Source organism: Pelobates fuscus, chromosome 10 (assembly GCF_036172605.1).
Source record: "Pelobates fuscus isolate aPelFus1 chromosome 10, aPelFus1.pri, whole genome shotgun sequence".
Classification (NCBI taxonomy): Eukaryota; Metazoa; Chordata; class Amphibia; order Anura; family Pelobatidae; genus Pelobates; species Pelobates fuscus.
In genome coordinates, this window is record NC_086326.1 from 35,180,839 (window position 1) to 35,202,082 (window position 21,244).

At 38.8% G+C, this 21,244-nt stretch overlaps 1 protein-coding gene across 1 annotated transcript in view; it reads left to right on the top strand.

The window, feature by feature from the left end:
- The window catches only part of SMC3 (structural maintenance of chromosomes 3), a 30,501-nt gene extending 9,874 nt beyond the window's left edge, over nt 1-20,627 (top strand). Inside the window, exons 11-29 of the mRNA XM_063434854.1 lie at nt 2,538-2,702; nt 4,645-4,766; nt 6,195-6,408; nt 7,544-7,647; nt 8,135-8,234; nt 8,834-8,994; nt 10,963-11,104; nt 12,450-12,600; nt 13,938-14,088; nt 14,716-14,869; nt 15,222-15,380; nt 15,533-15,640; nt 15,848-15,956; nt 16,136-16,383; nt 17,237-17,449; nt 18,248-18,439; nt 18,527-18,704; nt 19,519-19,625; nt 20,165-20,627. Of these exons, the coding sequence (XP_063290924.1) occupies nt 2,538-2,702; nt 4,645-4,766; nt 6,195-6,408; nt 7,544-7,647; nt 8,135-8,234; nt 8,834-8,994; nt 10,963-11,104; nt 12,450-12,600; nt 13,938-14,088; nt 14,716-14,869; nt 15,222-15,380; nt 15,533-15,640; nt 15,848-15,956; nt 16,136-16,383; nt 17,237-17,449; nt 18,248-18,439; nt 18,527-18,704; nt 19,519-19,625; nt 20,165-20,236 (2,850 nt within the window). The 3' untranslated portion in view covers nt 20,237-20,627. The remainder of the gene's footprint in view (nt 1-2,537; nt 2,703-4,644; nt 4,767-6,194; nt 6,409-7,543; nt 7,648-8,134; nt 8,235-8,833; nt 8,995-10,962; nt 11,105-12,449; nt 12,601-13,937; nt 14,089-14,715; nt 14,870-15,221; nt 15,381-15,532; nt 15,641-15,847; nt 15,957-16,135; nt 16,384-17,236; nt 17,450-18,247; nt 18,440-18,526; nt 18,705-19,518; nt 19,626-20,164) is intronic.
- Nucleotides 20,628-21,244: the final 617 nt, after the last annotated feature.

Consider the following 21,244-nt stretch of genomic DNA (forward strand, 5'->3'; position numbering starts at 1 on the left):
GGTCCATAGCAGAATACAGAAAATGCAAAAGTCACATCAACCCCTAGGTGATATTCAATTATCTGTTGTGCTTGTGACACTGGATTATGATATTTAAATATAAGGTACTGATAGGAAAAGGGAAAAAAATAGAGATTTTTTTTTTGTTGGTTGTGAGAAAGCAAAGTTTTGTCCCTTTTCATTTAAGCGGCACTGTCATGCCGAACTTACCTTTCTTTAATCGATTCCTCTTCTCTCCCTGTAAAAATACCCCCCACCCAAATAAAATGAAATCAATCCCTACCTACCCCCCACTTTCTTAAAATAATGAGGGGGGAGACAATAAAACTAAATACCGGGAAAAAATAAAATCAGACTTGCCATTAGAAGTCTTCTTTTTTCTAAAACCTTCTTTTTTTTAGCCTCAAAAAAGGCCAAATAAAAAAAAAAACATAATACCCGTCGAACTTATAAAAAAAAAAAAAAATCAGCCGGAAAAAAAACAATCCCGACGCTAAAAATTAATCCATCTTCACCCGGTGAGGGCACAGCGCAGACTGAGGTCCTGCAATTGGACGCAGAGCACTTTGATTAGTTGGCTTGGAATCCAACCAACCAGAGTGATCTGAGTCTATTTACACTTGCTAAATAACCAAGTGCTACCTAGTGAAAAGTAAATAAATGAGCGCTTTCTATTTTTATTTACTTTCACTAGGTAGCACTTAGTTATTTAGCAAGTTTGGTTTAAGGTAGTTTACCAGTTTATATAGGTGGCTCTAGTCAGGCAGCTTTAGTCCTGCGATCATTTAGTTAAGTAGGACTTCTATCTGTTCACCTGACGAGTGTGAATTTTGGCATTTTTCCTTTTGGGTTATCAGCTCTTATTAGTCCGCTCAGTTTGGGTTCTTAGAGATTTAGGAGTCTTTGCCTTCTATAGTGAGAGGAGCATTTAGAGCCCTCTACCTCTCTTTTTTCTCTCTCTGTGTTACTCGCTGTTGTGTACTTTGGGGAAGGGTAATTCCTCCCCTACAGTTAGCAAGCTTTCAATGGTCTTAAGGTGTAGATAGGGCTTCTTTTGTCTACTCCCTCCCACCTTACCCATTCATGTGTGTTTCCACCTCTTCCACTATTATCTGGTAACTACATATATGTTTTTGTGTGTTCAGAGCTACCACCAGGATCCCCTTGCTTCAAGGGTCTCCTTTATTTAATTCAATCTCCCTTTTGCTATTATGGGGGTCATATAGACCCCCTAGAGTGAGGGAGGACATGGGGGGAGGGGGGGTGAGCGCCTTAGGAAGTGGCGGGGAGCACTGCTCCCTGCCGCTGCTATTTTTACATTTTACAAGGAGGGAGCTGCGAGCCGGTAGCTCCCTCCGTGTAATAAACTGAACAAACGAACACCAATATTCAGTGTTTGTTCGTCTGACATTTCTATTCATTCGTCTTTCTGACGAATTAATGAATAGATGAAATTCCCGTTCGCATGGCCAAGTGTTTAACTGGGAACCGGGAATTTCACAGCGCTATCTAGTGTGGGCAGATGACGTGTCTTCATCTACCCACACAAAGATGGCGGCGCCCAGGACCTAGATTTAAAAAAAATAGTTAATATGGGGGGCTTAGGGGTGTTTAAGGGTGACTAGGGGGACAATTAGATGTAGGGAAGTCGAGAGGGGGCTTAAATTTAAACAAAAAAAGGGATTCGGCCAAGACAGTGCCGCTTTTTAATATTTTTTTTTTTTAATGTTCTAGTTGTACTGAACTGTTCCTTTCTGTAAAGTAGAATTTGCTTGTATTATTGTTAACCTGTTATGTCCATGGTTAAACCTGATCATGAAAATGTACCTTGGTGTCTTCGATGTTAAAGGAACACTATAGGATCAGGAACACAAACATGTATTGACCCTATAGTGTTAAAACCACTATCTAGCCCCCTTGGTCTCCCTAAAGATAGTAAAATCTTACTTGTATTCAAGTCTGAAGCTGCTGTCTCTGACCTTCCTCTGACATCATCAGAAATGGTGGCCTGATCCAATCACAATGCTTCCCCATAGGATTGGCTGAGACTGACAAAGAGGCAGATCAGGGGCAGAGCCAGCACGATTCAAACACAGCCCTGGCCAATCAGCATCTTCTCATAGAGATGAATTGAATCAATAAATCTCTATGAGGAAAGTTCAGTGTCTGCATGCAGAGGGAGGAGATACTGAATGTTTGGATGCATTTTAGGCAGCCATGACCCAGGAAGGATCTCTAACAGCCATCTGAGGAGTGGCCAGTGAAGTTATCACTAGGCTGTAATGTAAACACTGCATTTTCTCTGAAAAGACAGTGTTTACAGCAAAAAGCCTGAAGTTAATGATTCTACTCACCAGAACAAATTCAATAAGCTGTAGTTGTTCTGGTGACTATAGTGTCCCTTTAACCCCTTAAGGACACAGGACATGTGTGACATGTCATGATTCCTTTCTATTCCAGAAGTTTGGTCCTTAAGGGGTTAAGGATTGGCAAAGATAGGATTGCTATCTTTATTTATTGAATTCTTTTTATCATAGGAAATTGAGCGTCAAGTCCGTGAATTGAAATCCAAAATATCTGCAATGAAAGAAGAGAAGGAACAGCTGAGCTCTGAGAGACAGGAGCAGATAAAACAGAGAACCAAACTGGAACTGAAAGCAAAGGATTTGCAGGATGAACTGGCGGGAAACAGTGAACAGAGAGTGAGTATTGGGTCTCGGTCAAACTGAGTGAGAGACTGACATCCATCATGCAAGTATTGTTATCACGCATGAGTAAAACCCTGCATTTTTTTTTTTTAGTTATCCACAATAAATCACCCTGCCCTGTTTTGTACAATTGATCTATACATTGTACTGACAAAATTGCCAGGAAATGTATAGCTTGAAAAGTTATATTGGCCTGGATATCATCCTCAACCTCCAAGATGGCCTTTGTTAATGGACGTGCTTGCTCCATACACAACTGCCCTGCCCCTTAATAGATGAACATCATCTCACAGTTCAGGTTTATGCTAGGTTTTGGGGATTGTTGCCATGGCACATAAGGGCTAGGGATCGTTCGATTATGGGTCTGGCCGATATTATCTGTATATATTCAGTATTTTCTGCAATATTGGTGTCAGCCTATAGAGATACTGGTATTGCCGATAATACATACCAGGACTGCCGGGCTTCTCATGGTCCTGGGGGGGGCCGCAGCAAGCGCTTACTTACCTTCCCAGTAGCTCCTTTCAGCTCCCCTGTATAAATCTTGCGAGACCCGTGGCTGTCAGAGTGGTGCCGCGGGTTACCATGGCAATGCTCCGCGCGGCACAAAGGCCGCGTGAGTTAGACAGGGGAGCTGCTGGGAAGGTAAGAAAGTGCTTGCTTGGCCCCCTCTGCACAGTCCTTGCCACTGGACCACCAGGGAATGCCATATCTCCCCTTCCTGGCCAAGTAAGAAGCAGGGAGAGGGGACTAAAAAAATTAAATAACAATTGAAATATAAAAAAAAATGTAAAATACAAAAATGCTCTTTCCCGCCCCCCCCCCAATTACATACCTACAGAAATACACACACTGCATTATATACACACTACACAAACACACACACACTCTGCATTCACTATACACACTACACAAACACACACACTCTGCATTCAGTATATACAAACACACTGCATTCACTATACACACACTGCATTCACTCTACACACTACACAAACACTCACTGCATCCATTACACACACACAGCTCCCCTGTCTAAACACACTGCATCCACTACATGTGGCATGTATATTTTGTGCATTTACCTTTAGAAATAGTTTATTTTTTCAAAATGGTAAATGTACAGAATATCGGTAAGTTCTCGGCTATCGGCCTGAAAGTTCACAGATTATCGGTAACTGCTCCAAAAAAAAGAAGAAAAATCAATATCGGTCGATCCCTGGTGGAAGCAGTATATCTAGAAATTACTTTCCATCTAAGAAGGTCACAGCAAAAGAAAAATAACTTACTTAGAATTAGTATACCCTGATTACTAATCTTAATTTTTTAAATCAGATAAAATACAAAAACAAATTCTAATTGTTCAGTAATTGTATAATGGACACACGTAAAAGGAGACAGAGGAGGCATGGAGGAGTGATGCTATGGCAATCTGGTTGCCAGCATCAGGCACCAATTTTGCACAGAATTTACATTAGCCAGCCCTGAACTCTGGTTCTGGACTGGCAAATGAGGATACCGGAGGTGGCGTTAATCTTTGTATGTGCCGTAGTTCAAAGTGAAATGCTGCACATACAAACTCCAGGCACCATGACCACTTCAAATCAATGAAGCGGGCATGTTGCTTGGAGTAACACTTTAACTTGCTAAATCTTTCATATGAATTTAAAACAAAATGGAAATCATTTAAAAGAAGACGAAAATCGCCCATAACATATTTTTCAACTTTTTATTGGTATAATTTACATTAAAGTGATAGTTCCCCTCTAAATATCATAGTTGAAGTTCATCTTTGACTAGTGGGTTAAAAGATACGTTTGAAATTGAATGATTAAACCTTAGTCCATTTTGTTTATAATTAGTTCTATTTACAGATTATTGAATACTTCTCTAAATAATGTAAGTTATATATTTATTTGTTTTAAACCTCTCTTAGAAACGTTTGTTAAAAGAAAGACAAAAGCTACTGGAAAAAATAGAAGAAAAACAGAAGGAGCTTGCAGAGACGGAGCCAAAATTTAGCAGTGTGAAACAGAAAGAGGAAAGCGGCATTGCAAGGTCTGTGTTAATTATTATCATTATTGGTATTTATAAAGCGCCAACTAATTCCGCAGCGCTTTACAATATTATGAAAGGGGGGGGTGGATTTACAATAAATGAGACAATAACATAAATTAATGAATGACAATGGTTAATGTGTTTAGCATTCAGTAGATGGTAGAATCAAGGTAACTGACAGTTGTAGTGACACTATCGTCTGACATGGCCTAGCATTTCCAGAGTACATTGTTGATCATTCAGAATATTTGATAGAATCTAATTTCTTGCCATAATTTCTTGCCATAATTTCTTGCCATCTTATTCATGAGACCTAAAACATGTGCAGGATGAGGGCAAAAATATTCATCAATAGATTACTTTTGCAGGGTTAGTCACTAAAGTGAAAATTGTCAGGACTACAAAGTGACTATTACATTTAAAGCCAAAGAAGTCAAACTCTAATCACAGCTGGCTTTTCCCAGTTCGGCTACTTTGGCTTTAAATTAAAAAAAATATCTTTGAATTTCCAACAAGTCTCACTGTAGTAAACAACCCTTACTGTCTCGGATAGTGCCACAAATAATCCTTTGTATTCATGCATTTTTGCAATGTTAATCCAGCAAGTAAGCAAAATATTTAAATCAAATTGAGGCTGTTCAGGATACTAAAATGACAATCATCCTTTTTAAATATTACTGTTGGCCAGGGCCGGTGAAAGGATTTTTTAAATGTGAATATACACATTGCAGCAAGCTGTTAAGTTACACTTACAAATGTCTACACGGTGTGCAGTGTGTTATGGGCAAATACAAATCTTTATTGCTTCCAAGACAATCCTTATTTTATATTGTATTCTCAATTATTTATAGATATTAAATAGTGGATCTCTTACTAACTATATGAAATTATGATATCTGTATGGTTAGCCCTGCTAAGTTCTATGCTTTAAGACGTTATAGTGGTAAATAAGGGAACCAGCCGTGGTTACAAGTGGGTTAAATTCAAACACGCACACAGCAAATTGATGTTTAACACGTAGCGATAACCTAGTACACTAATGGTTACCCTTTTCTAAGCTGTCAGGGATCCCTCTCTATGACCGCTAAGAAATTAGAGCGTTATATAATGAGACTGCTTTCCAATCTTGTAGCTGACTTTTTGCAGCTTGCTGCCGCGAAGAGTGAGCAGATCTACATCGGGAAGGATAGGGTGTAGCATCTTCACTGGCACCTTATTATTAGCTAGACCTTGAAGTGTATGTAAAGTTTGTAACTGGCACACTGCTCTCTCGAGCAATTAGTAGGACCAATTGTATTTTATCCGCCATGACATTGTGTACTTGTAATCAGATGGTTGAATTGTTTCTTCTACTTTCAACATTTATCTTGCATTGAAATGTCTCTGAGACATATGCCATGTTAAACTTGATATTTCTCCCTTATATAGGCTAGCTCAAGCAACCCAGGAGCGTACAGATCTTTATGCCAAGCAGGGTCGTGGAAGTCAATTCACATCAAAAGAAGAGAGAGACAAGTGGATTAAGAAGGAGCTGAAATCCTTGGATCAAGCCATCAATGACAAGAAAAGACAAATTGCAGCCATAAACAAAGATCTGGAGGACACAGAAGCCAATAAGGAGAAAAATCTGGAACAGTACACTGTATGTTATGTTTGATCCCCCCTGTTTTATAATACAAATTCCAATATGAAAACGAGAGAAATCTCAATGTATCTTTCCTGATAAAATAGGACTGGCCCAAGGCATTGTGCTGCTTGGGTCAAAGGATGAAATGCTGCTCCTCGCACAGTGAGGGAGGGGGTGACTGGTGGTAGAGTGACTGAGGGAGGGAGGGGGTGACACAGTAAGGGAGGAGGTGGCAGAGTGACTGAGGGAGGGAGGGAGGGGCTGACACAGTGGCGTGGGGTGAGAGTGATACCTTTATTTTTTTCCCTGGTGGTTCAGTGTCTTTGATCCTTGGTGGTCCGGTGGGCTGCCCTGAGAGGCAGAGAGTCTGCAGCTCCACCAGGTGTGAGCTGCAGACTGTGCAGTGTTTCGTGATATCCAGAAGTCAGAGCGTTGCCGTGGTAACCTGCGGCAACGCTCTGATTGGCCAGAGATCACGAGACACTGCAATGAAGCGGTGGCAAGCCGCCGGGTCCTCGGTGAGGGACTGAGGACCTGACACAGTCTGTCTGCCCTATGGCGAATAAGGCGGCTGCCTAATTAGAGAGCCGTCGGCCCGCCACTGTCAGAGTACCGCCTGGAGCCGTGGCTCCACCGCAGGCTATGGACGGGCCAGCCCTAATCATCCTACATAACTAGTCTGGATGGTAGAAGGTGGAGCAAGCTGGAGTAAGCACACTGCTTTGATAGTGAGTTTTATAAAAAAAAAAAAAAAAAAAAAAAAGGTAGGGTGTGGGAGTGAGCATGTTGCTCAGGTAGTATGGTTATAGGTGTGGGGAGCTGCAGTGAGTGCATCTGAAGTAGTGTGGGTTATAGGAGGTGTGGGGAGCTGGAATGCTCTGGTAGTGGTGTTTCTGGAGATTTTCAGTGAAGTTGTTATGAACTAGGTTCCCTGAACTACAAGTACAAATGATGTTACCTATGCTCAGACAAAAAAACAAAACGTGGCAGAAAGAGACGGCATTATATAAAAAAAACACTTTTTTTTTTTTTTTAATTTTATTGATACTCATTGAAACTAACCTGCATGAGTTACAAAGACATTTTCACTAATCCTCACAATGGGCTTCATTTAACCTTTTTTTTCCCATACATAAAATTTATTTAATAGAAATTAGATCAAGATCTTAATGAAGTGAAGGCTCGAGTTGAAGAACTGGATAAAAAGTACTATGAAGTGAAAAACAAAAAGGATGAGCTACAGAGTGAAAGGAAGTAAGTGGAGAATTTAGGGTTAATTATATATACTTTTTAAAATGGTTTTAAAGTAAGCATTAAAATCACGTTTGGATAAGCTGTGTCTCGAACTGGACGACACGGCTTATCCTGAAACTTTTTCTTTGCTCCAATGCTTGTTTGGTTTTCAGACACACTCTACTTAATATGCTTGTCAACAGGACTAAGGAAGCTCCCATCACAAACTTATCCTTTTATTGTGTGTGTAATTATGTTAGAAATTGAGATTATCTTCATCGGTAATGAACTGTTCAGTACTGTGAACAAAACCATTTAAAGTGCCTTGATTTTAAATGGGTAAATACGCATTTTTCAGGTTATGTTTTAAACCATTAAGTGTTCAGTAAATCTAGAATACAGTGTGTTATTTTGTGTATTATCTACAATTTATATTGAGAGCTTTTGTGAGGGAAGCACCAGTTGAGGGTTTTGGATCATGAAAGTCAATTTAGATTTTTCTATTCAGTTATTTATGGAGAGAGGAGAATGCAGAACAGCAAGCACTCGCTGCTAAAAGGGAAGATTTGGAGAAGAAACAGCAGCTGCTCCGAGCTGCCACTGGAAAGGTGAGCGCTGCCGATCACTAAAAACATATGTATTGTACATTACAATACCTCTATTGTTTGAACTTTCTGAAAATCAACTGAAAGTTTTGCATTTTTGTGTGTTTTATTACATTCTTGTGCAGTCGGTCAACATTTCAGTTTTGTGATGTGCAACTTGTCTTCCTTATACACATAAAGGGAATGTAGTCTTAAAATGTAAAGCCAGACCTTTTTAACCTGGATCTAAGTTTGTGTTTTCTGAGAGTGTGTAGGCAGCACTGTCACTGGCTATTTTAATGTAACTTATGTACTTGACTTTCCGAAGATGGAGTTCAGGCACTTTAGTTTATTTTGAAAGCCCACTCTGGCCTCCCTTTGGCCCCGTGATCCAGGCACCTACATTTTAATGGAAATTAATGGGACAAGTGCTGCTGTCTTAAAATAAATTAACAAGCTTGCTATTGCTTTACAGGGCTAACTGCTGCAGAGCATTTGTGCTTTTTAAGAATGCATTCCTTAGCTCCAATGAATCTGTTGAAACAGCATGACTACACAGGGCCTAATTAGACTTTCTCTGAGTAATTATTATTAGTCAACATATTTTTCCATTTCCATGGCAGGCAATTTTGAATGGAATTGACAGCATTAATAAAGTTCTGGAGCATTTCCGGAGGAAAGGCATCAACCAGCACGTCATTAATGGTTATCACGGGATTGTTATGAATAACTTTGACTGCGAGCCTGCTTTCTACACCTGCGTGGAAGTCACTGCCGGGAACAGGTATTGTATGCCGTCTTTTGTCAACTTTTTGTTGGTTTTGCTTAACTTTTGGAACCATGAAAATGAAACGCTGGGTCATGGTAATAATTCACAAAAACAAATTGCCTGGGGAATGGGCTGCTGTTTGAGAGGAAATGAGTAGTGTTTAGGGTAAGTTTGATCTTGGGCTGGAGCAAGCATGTCAAACACGTGGCCCCGCGGGCCACATGTGGCTCACAATGGACAACTTTGCAACCAGGAGAGCCGTGAGTACATGCTTAGTGTTAAAGCAGCGTAGGCACCTGCTTTCTGCACATTGCAGATGCTCACTCTGTTAAAATTTACCCGGCTGGAAAGGAAGCAGGACGCTGGCGGCAGCGAGGGAGCTCCCTCCCTCACGCGCGCTGTCTGTAGTGGTGCCGGAATATGACGTGTTATTCAGGCAACCGGCATCACTAAACTGCACGTGTGAGGGAGCAGTGAGCAGCAAGAAGGAGATCTCCAGATAGAAGACCCCCACTGGACCCCAGGGATAAATACAATGGTGTGTGTGTGTCTGTCAGTGAGTTTGTGTGTGCGTGCGTGTGTGTGTCGGTCAATGTTGCGATGGCCACGGCTGGACAGTGGAGGACTTGAAGGCTCACGGAGGCATGCAACACCACGTCACATTCCAATGTGATGTCGACGTGCTCCACCTTCACAGGGTTTGAAGAAGTAGTGGGGAGATCCACTTTGGCACAGGGTGAGGACGGTGCCATTTGGGGTATAACAGAGGTCAGACTCTGGAGTCGCATACTGGCAGTGGCAATGTGAGTGGAGTCTGCTTGTTGGCTAGAGGGGGGACTGAGATTTCGGGTGGGGGGGTGGGGGGGGTGGGCTGGGATTTCATAGAGGGGGTGCTGTGGTTTAGTAGAGGGGGATGCGTTTTTTTATTTTATACTGTACTTTTCAAAATAAACCTACGTTTCTATGAAAATGTAAGTTTGGGGTTTTTTTGTGGCCCACATTGTGGGTGGGCTACTGTCACTCTCCGGCTTGGCTGGACTGTGGACACACCACTGCAGACAGTAAAGGTAAACCAACAGTCTGAAGTTGGAAATTGAGTATAGCCTCCTCGGATTCCGACTTGCGCAAGCTCCTCCCCCTGTGTTTATTTGGCCCGTGCTAGACTTTGAGTTTGGCATGCTTGGGCTGGAGTCTTAGGGTAATTATGAGGTCCGGGGCTTGCTTACGTTTGTTTGTCCCACATTAAAAACTAAATGGTAGTCTCACAAAATTTCCCTCACCTCTCTGGTGTTTGCAAGTGATACGTTTTGAGCACAGGATATTTAAATGATTTGTAGTTTTCTCTCTGTCTTGTTATCTTGTTATCTTGCTTTGATACTGGGAAACCGCACCCAGACCAGTTTATGTATGTGTGTGAAGCATGGATGCTTGCCTGTTAATAGTCTCTCTGCTGTAAGAAGCTATGCATCTGCTAATGTGAATGGAAATATTTCTAATTACTAGTTAATAAATCTCCCTTGTTGTGCAGAAACCATTTAAATGCGCTTTAAGCTGTTCTATAGTACAATTATATAGTAGATAAAATACATATAAGATGATGTTTAGATGATTTACACATTAAACGAAGAAATGTTGAAAAGTGAAAGCAAGTGGATTGCAAATGTTAATTGAAATATAGCCCTGGTGGAAAACTGTTTTCATTTTGTTGCTTTGGGGGAAAAAAATGCAATTTCTTTGTCTGTTTCCCACAATGCTAGGTTTTGAGAATATTCATGTGTATGTTTTAAAATGTTTACTTGCTAATGTGTCTATTGAGTATAAAGTTTCTGGATTACATTTCCCCCTCTTTGCTAGTAGAAATATAATGCTGTTTGTCATAAATATGGAGATATGTAATTGTAAATGGGTTTTATATCAGGATTTATGTTTGGAGAGAGTGAGTCATATTTTCACCTGTTAAATGAGGTCTGTTCTGTTCATAAGGTTGTTTTATCATATTGTGGAATCGGATGAGGTCAGCACGAAGATCTTAATGGAGTTTAATAAAATGAATTTGCCTGGAGAAGTAACCTTCCTGCCCCTCAACAAACTGGACGTTCGAGACACAGCTTATCCTGAAACTAATGTGAGTTGTCATAATCCACCTCCGCTCCCCTGAGCTGCAACACTCATTCTTTCCCTTCAGTCAGATTCTGAGTCACTGTTATTCCTTTATGTCATTCTCCAGAGGAGGGTTTTATATTTTTATATGGAGACATTTAACGCAGAGCAGCATGACAGATTTAAATGGCAACAATGAATTGCCGCGTGGGCCATTACAATAAAACCTGTGCGTGACAGTGGGTTTTATTGCTGATACAAATTTTATTGCTGGTACAAATAGACAGTGTATCCTAAAATGAAAAAAATAAAAGTAAAAATACGGTATCTGTTTCTTCTGGATACAAGTGATCGATCAGAGAGGTCTCCCAAGTGACAGCCATGTCAAGGACATGCAGTTACACACAAATACAAACAGGCACTTCACAACTATTTTAAATAGATTGTAGTAAACACATTACTAAACAGTGTGAAGTGCTAGTATAAAATATGTTATAAACATTCACTCTTGTTTTATGAGACCCAAAAATAAATAGATAAGTAGAAACCATGCAGTATGGCTTTAAAATAAATATCTCCTAGAAAATGTGAATCTGAAGCTATCACACTCACATTTAATAGAGCCGATAGAATATTGGCTTTGATGTGTGTATATATAGTTTTTGTACTTTTACTTTGGTACTCTACTTTCTTCTCTGTACCTCCTGGTGTGCTTCCAAAATAAAGTGAGAGAAAATTGGTTGTGTATTCTTATGGCTTTGATCTGGCAGCCAAAAAAAGAGAATAAGTGAAACTTGCTCACTTTAATAAAAGCCCAATGAGATCTGGCACTTAGTATAAATCGATTGTGCAGTATAACTCCGTAATAACATACAAAATGTTTAAATAGGGAAATATACTGATAGCTGCAGATGCACACTAAGACAAAAAACAGACTGGTGGCCCAAAGCACTTAACTTAAAATATGGGATGGAAACCCAGACAGGTACGAGAGACACATGGTTAATTGAAAAATAAACAAGTCTTTTAAACCAGACTTGTGGCACAGAGAGAGGTGCCAGGCACTGATGAGTATCTCAGAGCACCAACTGACAGACAGCAAAACCTAGAAAAACTCATACACCAATGTTTTGTTAAAATACTCCTCATTGCTCAGTTTGTAGATCTGGTTTTCCAATTGCTGCTTAACTGATCTTATATCTGATTGAAAATAAACCAGTAAAGTAATGAACGTGATATGGCAGTTCCTAAAGTGAACCTGTTATTCACAAAATGTGCCAACTTCAGATAAATAAAGAGCTGTAATATATACCATAAATGGTCCCACTGCATTGGACACTGGTTTAATTATTTCCCTTTTGTCTTTTTAGGACGCTATTCCAATGATCAGCAAGCTTCGGTACAACCAACGTTTTGATAAAGCCTTTAAACATGTATTTGGCAAGACACTTATTTGCCGCAGTATGGAAGTATCGACGCAGCTAGCCAGGGCATTTACTATGGATTGTATCACTTTAGAAGGTAGGGATACAGTTTGTGATTAGTGTAAAAGTTTAATAGTTTCACTGCCAAGTCAGAGTTTGGAACATTAAAGTATTTGTCGAACCAATCTATCTGATGCTTTAATCAGTCCTTCTTTCCTTTCAGTTATAGTGGTATTTTTATAGCAATATAATTGACAAGCAATGGTTTCTCCACTTGGGTTCCTGTACTGTCAGCATGTCATATGTTCCCTGTTGTCACTGTGGTCTATTCACCTGCACTAAAACATGAGCTATTGCTTGTGATTCTCAACACCGCTTCATGCATTTTCATTTTTCTGAGAAGTTTCCATGGTAACCAATTATCTGATATTGTTCTGATTAATCTGCAGAAAGTCACATTTTATTTTAGTGCAGGTTTTTAAATTGCATTCTAGCAAGAAGATTAAATAGCTGAATTTTGTTCCTGATGACATTTTAGTGTCTGGTCTACAGAGATGTTTAACCCCTTGAGGACTAAACTTCTGCAATAAAAGGGAATCATGACATGTCACACATGTCATGTGTCCTTAAGGGGTTAATGGACTTGATGGCATCTGACATGTTTATCTTCTTTATTATGAACACTAAAACATATTTCATATTTGTGCAAATTTCAGCTCCAACTCAGCTGTTTAAAACTAAAGTTTCAATCCGTCCTTTTTTTTGTTTTGTTAATAGACACAATGTTTTTGGGATAATCATTTTTTTTTTTTTTTTTTTTTGACCATTCTATTTTTGAAAAGTGTCACCAAGGAAACCTTTAGAAATGATGATTTCTTTAATTTGTACACCTGTGTAGATTAGGGATCTTGCAAGAAAGGGCTATTGTATAGGCTGCATATATGCTAACCAGGGGTTTCAAATTTGATTGATGTCCTCCAGAAAGTCATATTCTTTTCTATTAAAACTCCCACTCTTTGCTCTTCCTTGCTTTTATAGGAAGAGGGTTGGGGAGGAGGCACTATGTGATGTTCGTAATAAGTCAGAATCATAGATTTCACTACAGTTAGTAGGTGTTTTGTGAATGATGCTTTATATTAAGATATTGTTATGGTAGTAAGAGGAAAAATATTTTAGATGTACCTTGTTGTCTTATCACGACAATAGAAGCCATAACCCCATGTGTCTCCTACCAAAATGTAGCTTTACATGGCTTCATTAACAGTAATTGAATGCATTGTGGTCATTCGCCCTATGTCTACATTAAAGTTTACTTTAAATCAAAAACTGAAATAGAGCCATATCCTTTTTAATGCACTTCTATATAGTTATACAATATAGATAACACTTTAACTTTGCATTCATTTCAATGTGCTATGTTAACTCTCATAATAGGAGACCAGGTGAGCCATCGTGGAGCCTTGACAGGAGGTTATTACGACACAAGAAAGTCCCGGCTTGAGCTGCAAAAAGATGTTCGGAAGGTAGAAGATGAGCTTCATGCTCTCGAGGCAAAGCTCAATGAAAATCTCCGGAGAAACATTGAAAATATCCTTTTGTATGAATGTATTGTGCAAGATGTGATTATATATGACTTTAGATCATATTTAGTCATAAAGACAGTCCAGAGAAAAGTCAGCAGGAACATTCCATTACGTTGCAAGGTGAATATTCCATTCTTAAAACTTCGCCCTAGTCTTCTTTATACATTTCCCTTATTGTGTAATTGAAGTCGGCCAGTGGTTTGTGCTATTCCAACAATCTGGTTGTTATGGATCCAATTCCATAAGAAAATAACACAAGTGTCTGGTGTATTCATTTCTGAAGTTGTTTAAAGATGTATGGATTACAGTAAGTGGTATGCTTAGACCAATAAGCTTTTTTTAACGATGTTTGGTTTAGAGCATGTGCCACGTATTGTATGTTATTAGAAAAGATTGCAGCAGAACCAGTGTAAGGTTGCAGGATTATCTATTAACATAGAGAGGCAGAAGCTTATTTTAGTGATATATGTCCTCTCCTAGCTCATTTCCATAGATCAATGCAACATTGATGTAACACTTGAGCAAAGTATGTATGCTTTAAAATATATTAAAAAAAAAAAAAAAAACACATTTGGATGTTAGATGAAAAACTCTACTTTCAGTAAAAATTGTTTCCTTAGCACTTTTGTAAGGATTAACAATGAAATTGACCAGCTAATGAACCAGATGCAACAGATTGAGACCCAGCAGAGGAAGTTTAAAGCCTCTCGAGACAGTATCTTGTCAGAAATGAAGATGCTCAAGGAAAAGCGGCAACAGTCTGAAAAAACATTCATGCCCAAGGTGAGATTTACGGCTGCTTTCATTGTTACTGTCTAATGCAGTCTCATGCCCACGGTGAGACTACACGGGTGCTTTCATTCAGTTACTGTCTAATGCAGTCTCATTCCCAAGGTGAGATTTACGGCTGCTTTCATTGTTACTGTCTAATGCAATCTCATGCCCACGGTGAGATTTATGGGTGCTTTCATTCAGTTACTGTCTAATGCAGTCTCATACACAAAGAACATATTCCTTTGTCATCATCCCACTGTAATCTAAAGCAGTCTCACACCCAAGTGATCCAGCTATCCTTTAATGCAAGTTCATACAGCCAATCACTGACACTTTGTCTGATTTGTTGATTTTTTTACAGCAACGTAGCTTGCAGAGTCTGGAGGCCAGTTTACATGCGATGGAGTCCACACGGGAATCTCTGAAAGCTGAGCTGGGGACTGATCTGCTATCCCAGCTCAGTTTGGAGGACCAGAAGCGGGTGGATGCTCTCAACGACGAGATTCGGCAGTTGCAGCAAGTAAGTAAAGCTAATAAAATCCACAATCTTGCAGTTTGCAATAAATGCTCATAGCATTCATTATATATTTTAAAAGCAAAAATATTTATTTTCCACATTAGTTTTCTATCCAACACATTTTTTTTAATTTGATGTTGTTCTAATTTATTTAGGAAAACAGACAACTCCTAAATGAAAGGATTAAGTTGGAGGGAACGATTACTCGAGTGGAGACTTACCTGAATGAAAATCTCCGAAAGAGACTGGACCAAGTGGAGCAAGTGAGTGCATTTGCACTATCAGAGTCCCAAATATTACTGAAACTGCCTTTATTAACTCTTTCCATTCCTGGCTCTCAAATATGGCAAATTGGAGTCTAATGATGTTTCTAATTTTTATAGTTTTCTTTGTTGACTATTTCTGTAGTAGTTTCTGTTACCACTATGGGCAAGGCTTGAACATGAAAGTTTATTTTATCTTCATCGCAGGAACTTAATGAGTTGAGAGAAACTGAGGGAGGGACGGTCCTCACAGCCACAACATCTGAACTGGAAGCCATCAATAAACGTGTGAAGGAGACACTGGCAAGATCAGATGGTATACTTATTCTGTAAATGATTAGGATTATATTTCACTATTTCTGTTTGTAAACTCTTGGTTCAGTAAATGCTCTGATAGTATTGTTGGCACGAAGCATCATTATATGTGTGTGCATTGCATAAACTCTGTGCAGGGTTCTACCAAGGTAAAACCAAACACTTTCCCTCCCATTTTAGGTCTAGATATCACTATTGACAAGACAGAAGTAGAGAGCAAAGATCTTGTGAAAAGCATGGACCGATGGAAAAACATGGAAAAAGAGCACATGGACGCGATCAACCATGACACAAAAGAACTTGAGAAAATGACAAATCGACAGGGTATGCTTCTAAAGAAGAAAGAGGAGTGCATGAAAAAGATCAGAGAACTGGGCTCTCTGCCGCAAGAGGCATTTGAAAAATACCAGACGCTAAGTTTGAAACAGGTAATGGAATAACGATTGAGGGCAAGTTTTTCCCTTTTTGAAATCTCGTGTAAGAAAATGATAAATGATTTTGATTCTTACGGTTTGCCCTCGGTGTAGCATAGATATATATTTTTTTTTAAGATTTATTGCTGGTGCATCCAGTTTAACCGATTCCTAAACATAACTTGCCATAGATTAATTTCCTCCCAAAAAGACACATCCGTACACATTGCTGCGTTTCTTGCATACAAAAGTCACTCTACTCCTTCACACGCTTGACAGCTCTCTGGAACATGCATGTATTCAGCATTCGTGAAGTAGCTGCTCAGCAGTAATTTAATGTGTGCCCCAATAACTTAAAAAATCTGCCTCACAATCTATTGAAACAACTAATAGAAAACAAAAGAATTTTAGAAGCATCCATTTTACTGGAGCAACTTGTGTCTTATATTAGTTATTGAGAGGTTAATAAATGCTGCATTTAGAATGCTCGGCCAGTTTTCATTTGCTGAAAGGCAACAGGAAATCATCAAAACATTTAACTTTTCACATAGCTTTATGGTCACATGTACTTTCTTAAAAAAGTTGCCATGTATACAATATTAGGGAAACATTGTGGAACAGACTTAATTAGAAATTTCAGAGATTACTACTAGAGCACAGATAGTTCAATGTTGGACTACAATTCCCACGGTGCTTTCCTGAACAACTAGGAGTTGCAAATAACAGCTTGGGGAAGGCCATATGCTCCTACACCAGAAAGTTTTGGAAACTTTCTTTTTCTTTTTTTAAACAGAGGCAAAAAGTTACAGACTTTGTAAAACAAAACAAATTTACACAGTTTAACCAAGTGTCTCGTTTGTCCTTTCAGTTATTCCGCAAGCTGGAGCAGTGCAATACTGAGCTGAAGAAATACAGCCACGTAAACAAGAAGGCTCTGGATCAGTTTGTAAACTTCTCTGAACAGAAGGAGAAACTTATAAAGCGCCAGGAAGAGCTAGACCGCGGCCATAAATCTATAATGGAGCTGATGAATGTCTTGGAGCTGAGGAAATACGAGGCCATCCAGCTCACATTCAAACAGGTATTGTTAATATTGCTAAAACATGTGAAATATGTCTCTAAACTTAGTGAAGCTGTGTGATGTGCAACAAAGTACAGGGAATGCTGGGTAAATTGGACCGGTGTCACTTTAATCTTTTAATAACGCATAGTGTTTGCTGATGTTGAAGGCCTGTTACATGCTGTATTTTAATAAATTATATGTATAAATTCTACATGTAAAAACTCACTAATCTGTAATTTCTCAAACACTTTATGCATGTGGCACATTGTGTGGACCTATCCCCTCATTCACAGTTGGTTGAAAAGGTCAGCAAGTAGTCCTGCAAACACAAATCTTAGCCCCCTACCCGTTATTATCGGGTACGTTCAGTTTAGACTTATGGGCTTATCAAGTACGTACCATAAAAGAATGACTACATCATATTATCTGCATCCCCCTATCTGCATGTTACATGTGTTTTTTTTTTTTTTAGTTTTGCTGTATTTCCTTTGATTTCTTTTCTCACTGAGCTTTCATCTCCATTGGACACTTGTTAGTCGGTACTTCCCCCAAGCTATCTCTTCGGCTTATTAAACTTTGCTACTTGTGCAGAGAACCATCATTATGTTTCTGACATACTTCTCATTTCGAATTGAACAAGACTACTTACGTATAACATGGTTTCAGTATTTTAACTGGTTCATTCAGATGCATTCTTCCTGCTGTGCTTGTCTGTTAAACCTGTCTCTTCCACTTGACTGATGCCTTCTGTGTAATGAATTGATAAAGAAATACATCATGTTGTTGTTGTTGGTTTTTTTTTTTGGTTTTTTTTAGGTGTCCAAGAACTTCAGTGAAGTGTTCCAGAAGCTGGTACCTGGTGGCAAAGCCACACTTGTCATGAAGAAGGGAGATGTGGAAGGAAACCAATCTCAGGACGAGGGGGAGGGAAGTGCAGAGAGCGAGAAGGGTTCCAGCTCACAGAGCAGCGTTCCTTCAGTGGACCAGTTTACGGGTGTAGGGATTAGGGTAAGCATTCATTATCCGTGAATAAAGGATATATATGTATACACATTGATATAGTGTAAATGAAATATAATCTGGTTTTGTGTGCAGGTCTCTTTCACGGGAAAGCAAGCTGAAATGAGGGAAATGCAGCAACTGTCTGGTGGTCAGAAGTCCCTGGTGGCTTTAGCACTTATATTTGCCATCCAGAAATGTGACCCGGCTCCTTTTTACCTATTTGATGAAATCGACCAAGCTCTGGATGCCCAGCATCGAAAAGCTGTTTCAGGTAAAACATTTTAGAAATCCATGCGGGGACAGACATATGAAGTGATAGAATCGGTTTTAGTCTACTGGAATCCTGTTGCCAATGTATATTTAAAGACACTTCAGGATGGAGTTGATACTTAATTTTTCTAGTGTTCTTAAATGGATAAAATGCCACTAAATCAAAATATTTAAAATATATATATATATATATATATATATATATATATATGTGCTGTCTTTCGAAGTTCTACTTTTTCTGCAGTCTTTTACCTTATATTGCTCTGTTCGTGTTCTTTAAATGAACTGCAGCACAGGCCTCCTTATAAAAAGCTATGAGAGTTTCTGTAGAGCAGTTTGAGATTTTATGTCAAAACAACACCATGATGCAAAACCAGGAAGGTCAATTTATATATATATATAAACACACACACACACACCCACACCAAAATAAAGCTTTTATCGCGTGTTCATGACATCACAAAAATTCTGAGGCTACAGTAGTATTTATTTCCCCCAAAGCCTATGTAACAGGTGTTTTTTTTTTTTTTTTTATAAATTGCATTATTATTATTATTATTACTTCAGTGCTGCATTTACTGACTCCAAGCACCATCAACACTTCAAGTCACAGAATTTTAGCTAAACAGTTTATTACACCTCTAATTGTAAAGGAACTGGTAAAAATGGTGTTTCTATATTTTATTTTTAAGAAAAGCAGAAAAACAAATATTTTGAGGTTGGTAAACACTTTTAGTGCATTTGTATGTTTGTGTGTTTCTTTTTGTAAAGATTTTCCTAATTTTATAAAACTTTTCTTTTATTTCTCCCCCCAGACATGATCATGGAACTTGCATCTCACGCCCAGTTTATTACGACGACCTTCAGACCTGAGCTGTTGGAATCAGCAGATAAATTTTATGGCGTGAAATTTAGAAATAAGGTAAATATTTGAATTAAATTGAGAATTCCTCATTGTTCCTTTAAAAGCACATGTTAACAGTGGGCTGTTATCATCCCGCTAATTACACGGAATCTTATTTTATGATATGTGACACTTTTGCCACATGTTTATTTTTATTTGTTTATAATTTTTTATTATTATTATTAAAACCCACTCTTCCTTAATTAGATTTTGTAAAATGTCTTACCAAAGCCTGTAAGAAGGTTTACACATGTCAGTAGTGATTCATAATGAGAACTTGCGTGCTGTGCAGAGGTTTGGCTGCCATTCCTTGGGAGGAATTTCTGACAGTAATTAGAATCCTGCCGTGTCAAATATCATTCCCTCTACACTTGGCCTCTCGCAGGCATCCGCTGTCCTTCAGTCTGAAACCATATTCACAAACACACTTGAGCTACCAAAGTAGCTGACAGAGTAGCAAGCAGCAGTTTATGAAATGGCTTAAGGAAACGAATGGTTCATTTTAGGAAATGCACTGGTTTCTGCAGCATTTAACCGCTTCTGTTTGATCCTTTTAGGTGAGCCACATTGATGTGATCACAGCAGAACAGGCCAAGGACTTTGTAGAAGATGACACCACACATGGCTGAGAGTCCATTTACAGCTGAGCCTGTCTGTCCCATTTCACAGATTGACATTGTACAGAATATTCCTTAATTGTTTATTTCACACCGGGTTTATGTATATTTAAAAGTGGAATGCCATTCCCTTGTTTAAGTAGGTTCTAAACATCTATTTTAACATTTTGGCCCTCTGGCTTTCATGTTTTGTACAATTAGCTGTAGCGCCTATTTTATGCTTATTATTTCAATGTGATTTTTTATGAAGACCTTTGTACTTTTATTTCCTGCATTTGGTGAACATTTCCCATCTGTTGTTTTAATGCTTTTCAAAAAAAAAAATCATTTTTCAAACGCTAATTTTACCGCACTGCCTTGTGGTTTCTTTTACATTGCTTCAATAAAACCGTTAATTTTATAACTCTGTTCAGGCCTTTTCTCTGACATATTGGTGTAATAAATAATGTGATTGCTTCACATAATGGGTTATGGGCATAGACTTTCTGCTCCAGACAGCTAGTATTTAAAGATCACCCAGCATATCTTCATAGTGTTCATTACAGTGTAGGTCACATGCAGCCACATGGTTCTCAGAAGCTGACAGCTCAGGCTTATCATCGCTTTCAGTAGCTAATATAACATTCCTAAAGAGAGCAGGCCCTTCTCACCGACTTCTCCGCTTTCTTACTAAAGCCAGAGAAAGCCAAGCTTTAGTTACTACTAGCTTCTGTTATCTTAATGATTTTTTTTAATTGGTGTTCTACATTTTCAGCATACAGAACCTTGCACAGCAGTGCATGACTTTACCTAGTGTATTTGCATCAAAGTTCAAGTTAATTAAAGCACAGAGACATGTCTGTAAGGCTTGTTAGTGGGATATTGTTTTTGTTGAATGCGATACATACACAGTCACTTCACTGACTAGACTGTTTACGCCTAGGTTGACTATTATTGGCGTTTTGATGTTGTGGGATTTGTCTATTGATTTATAAATGGTTAATTGACCATAGAATTTTCAGGCTGAAATAAGCCGAGTTA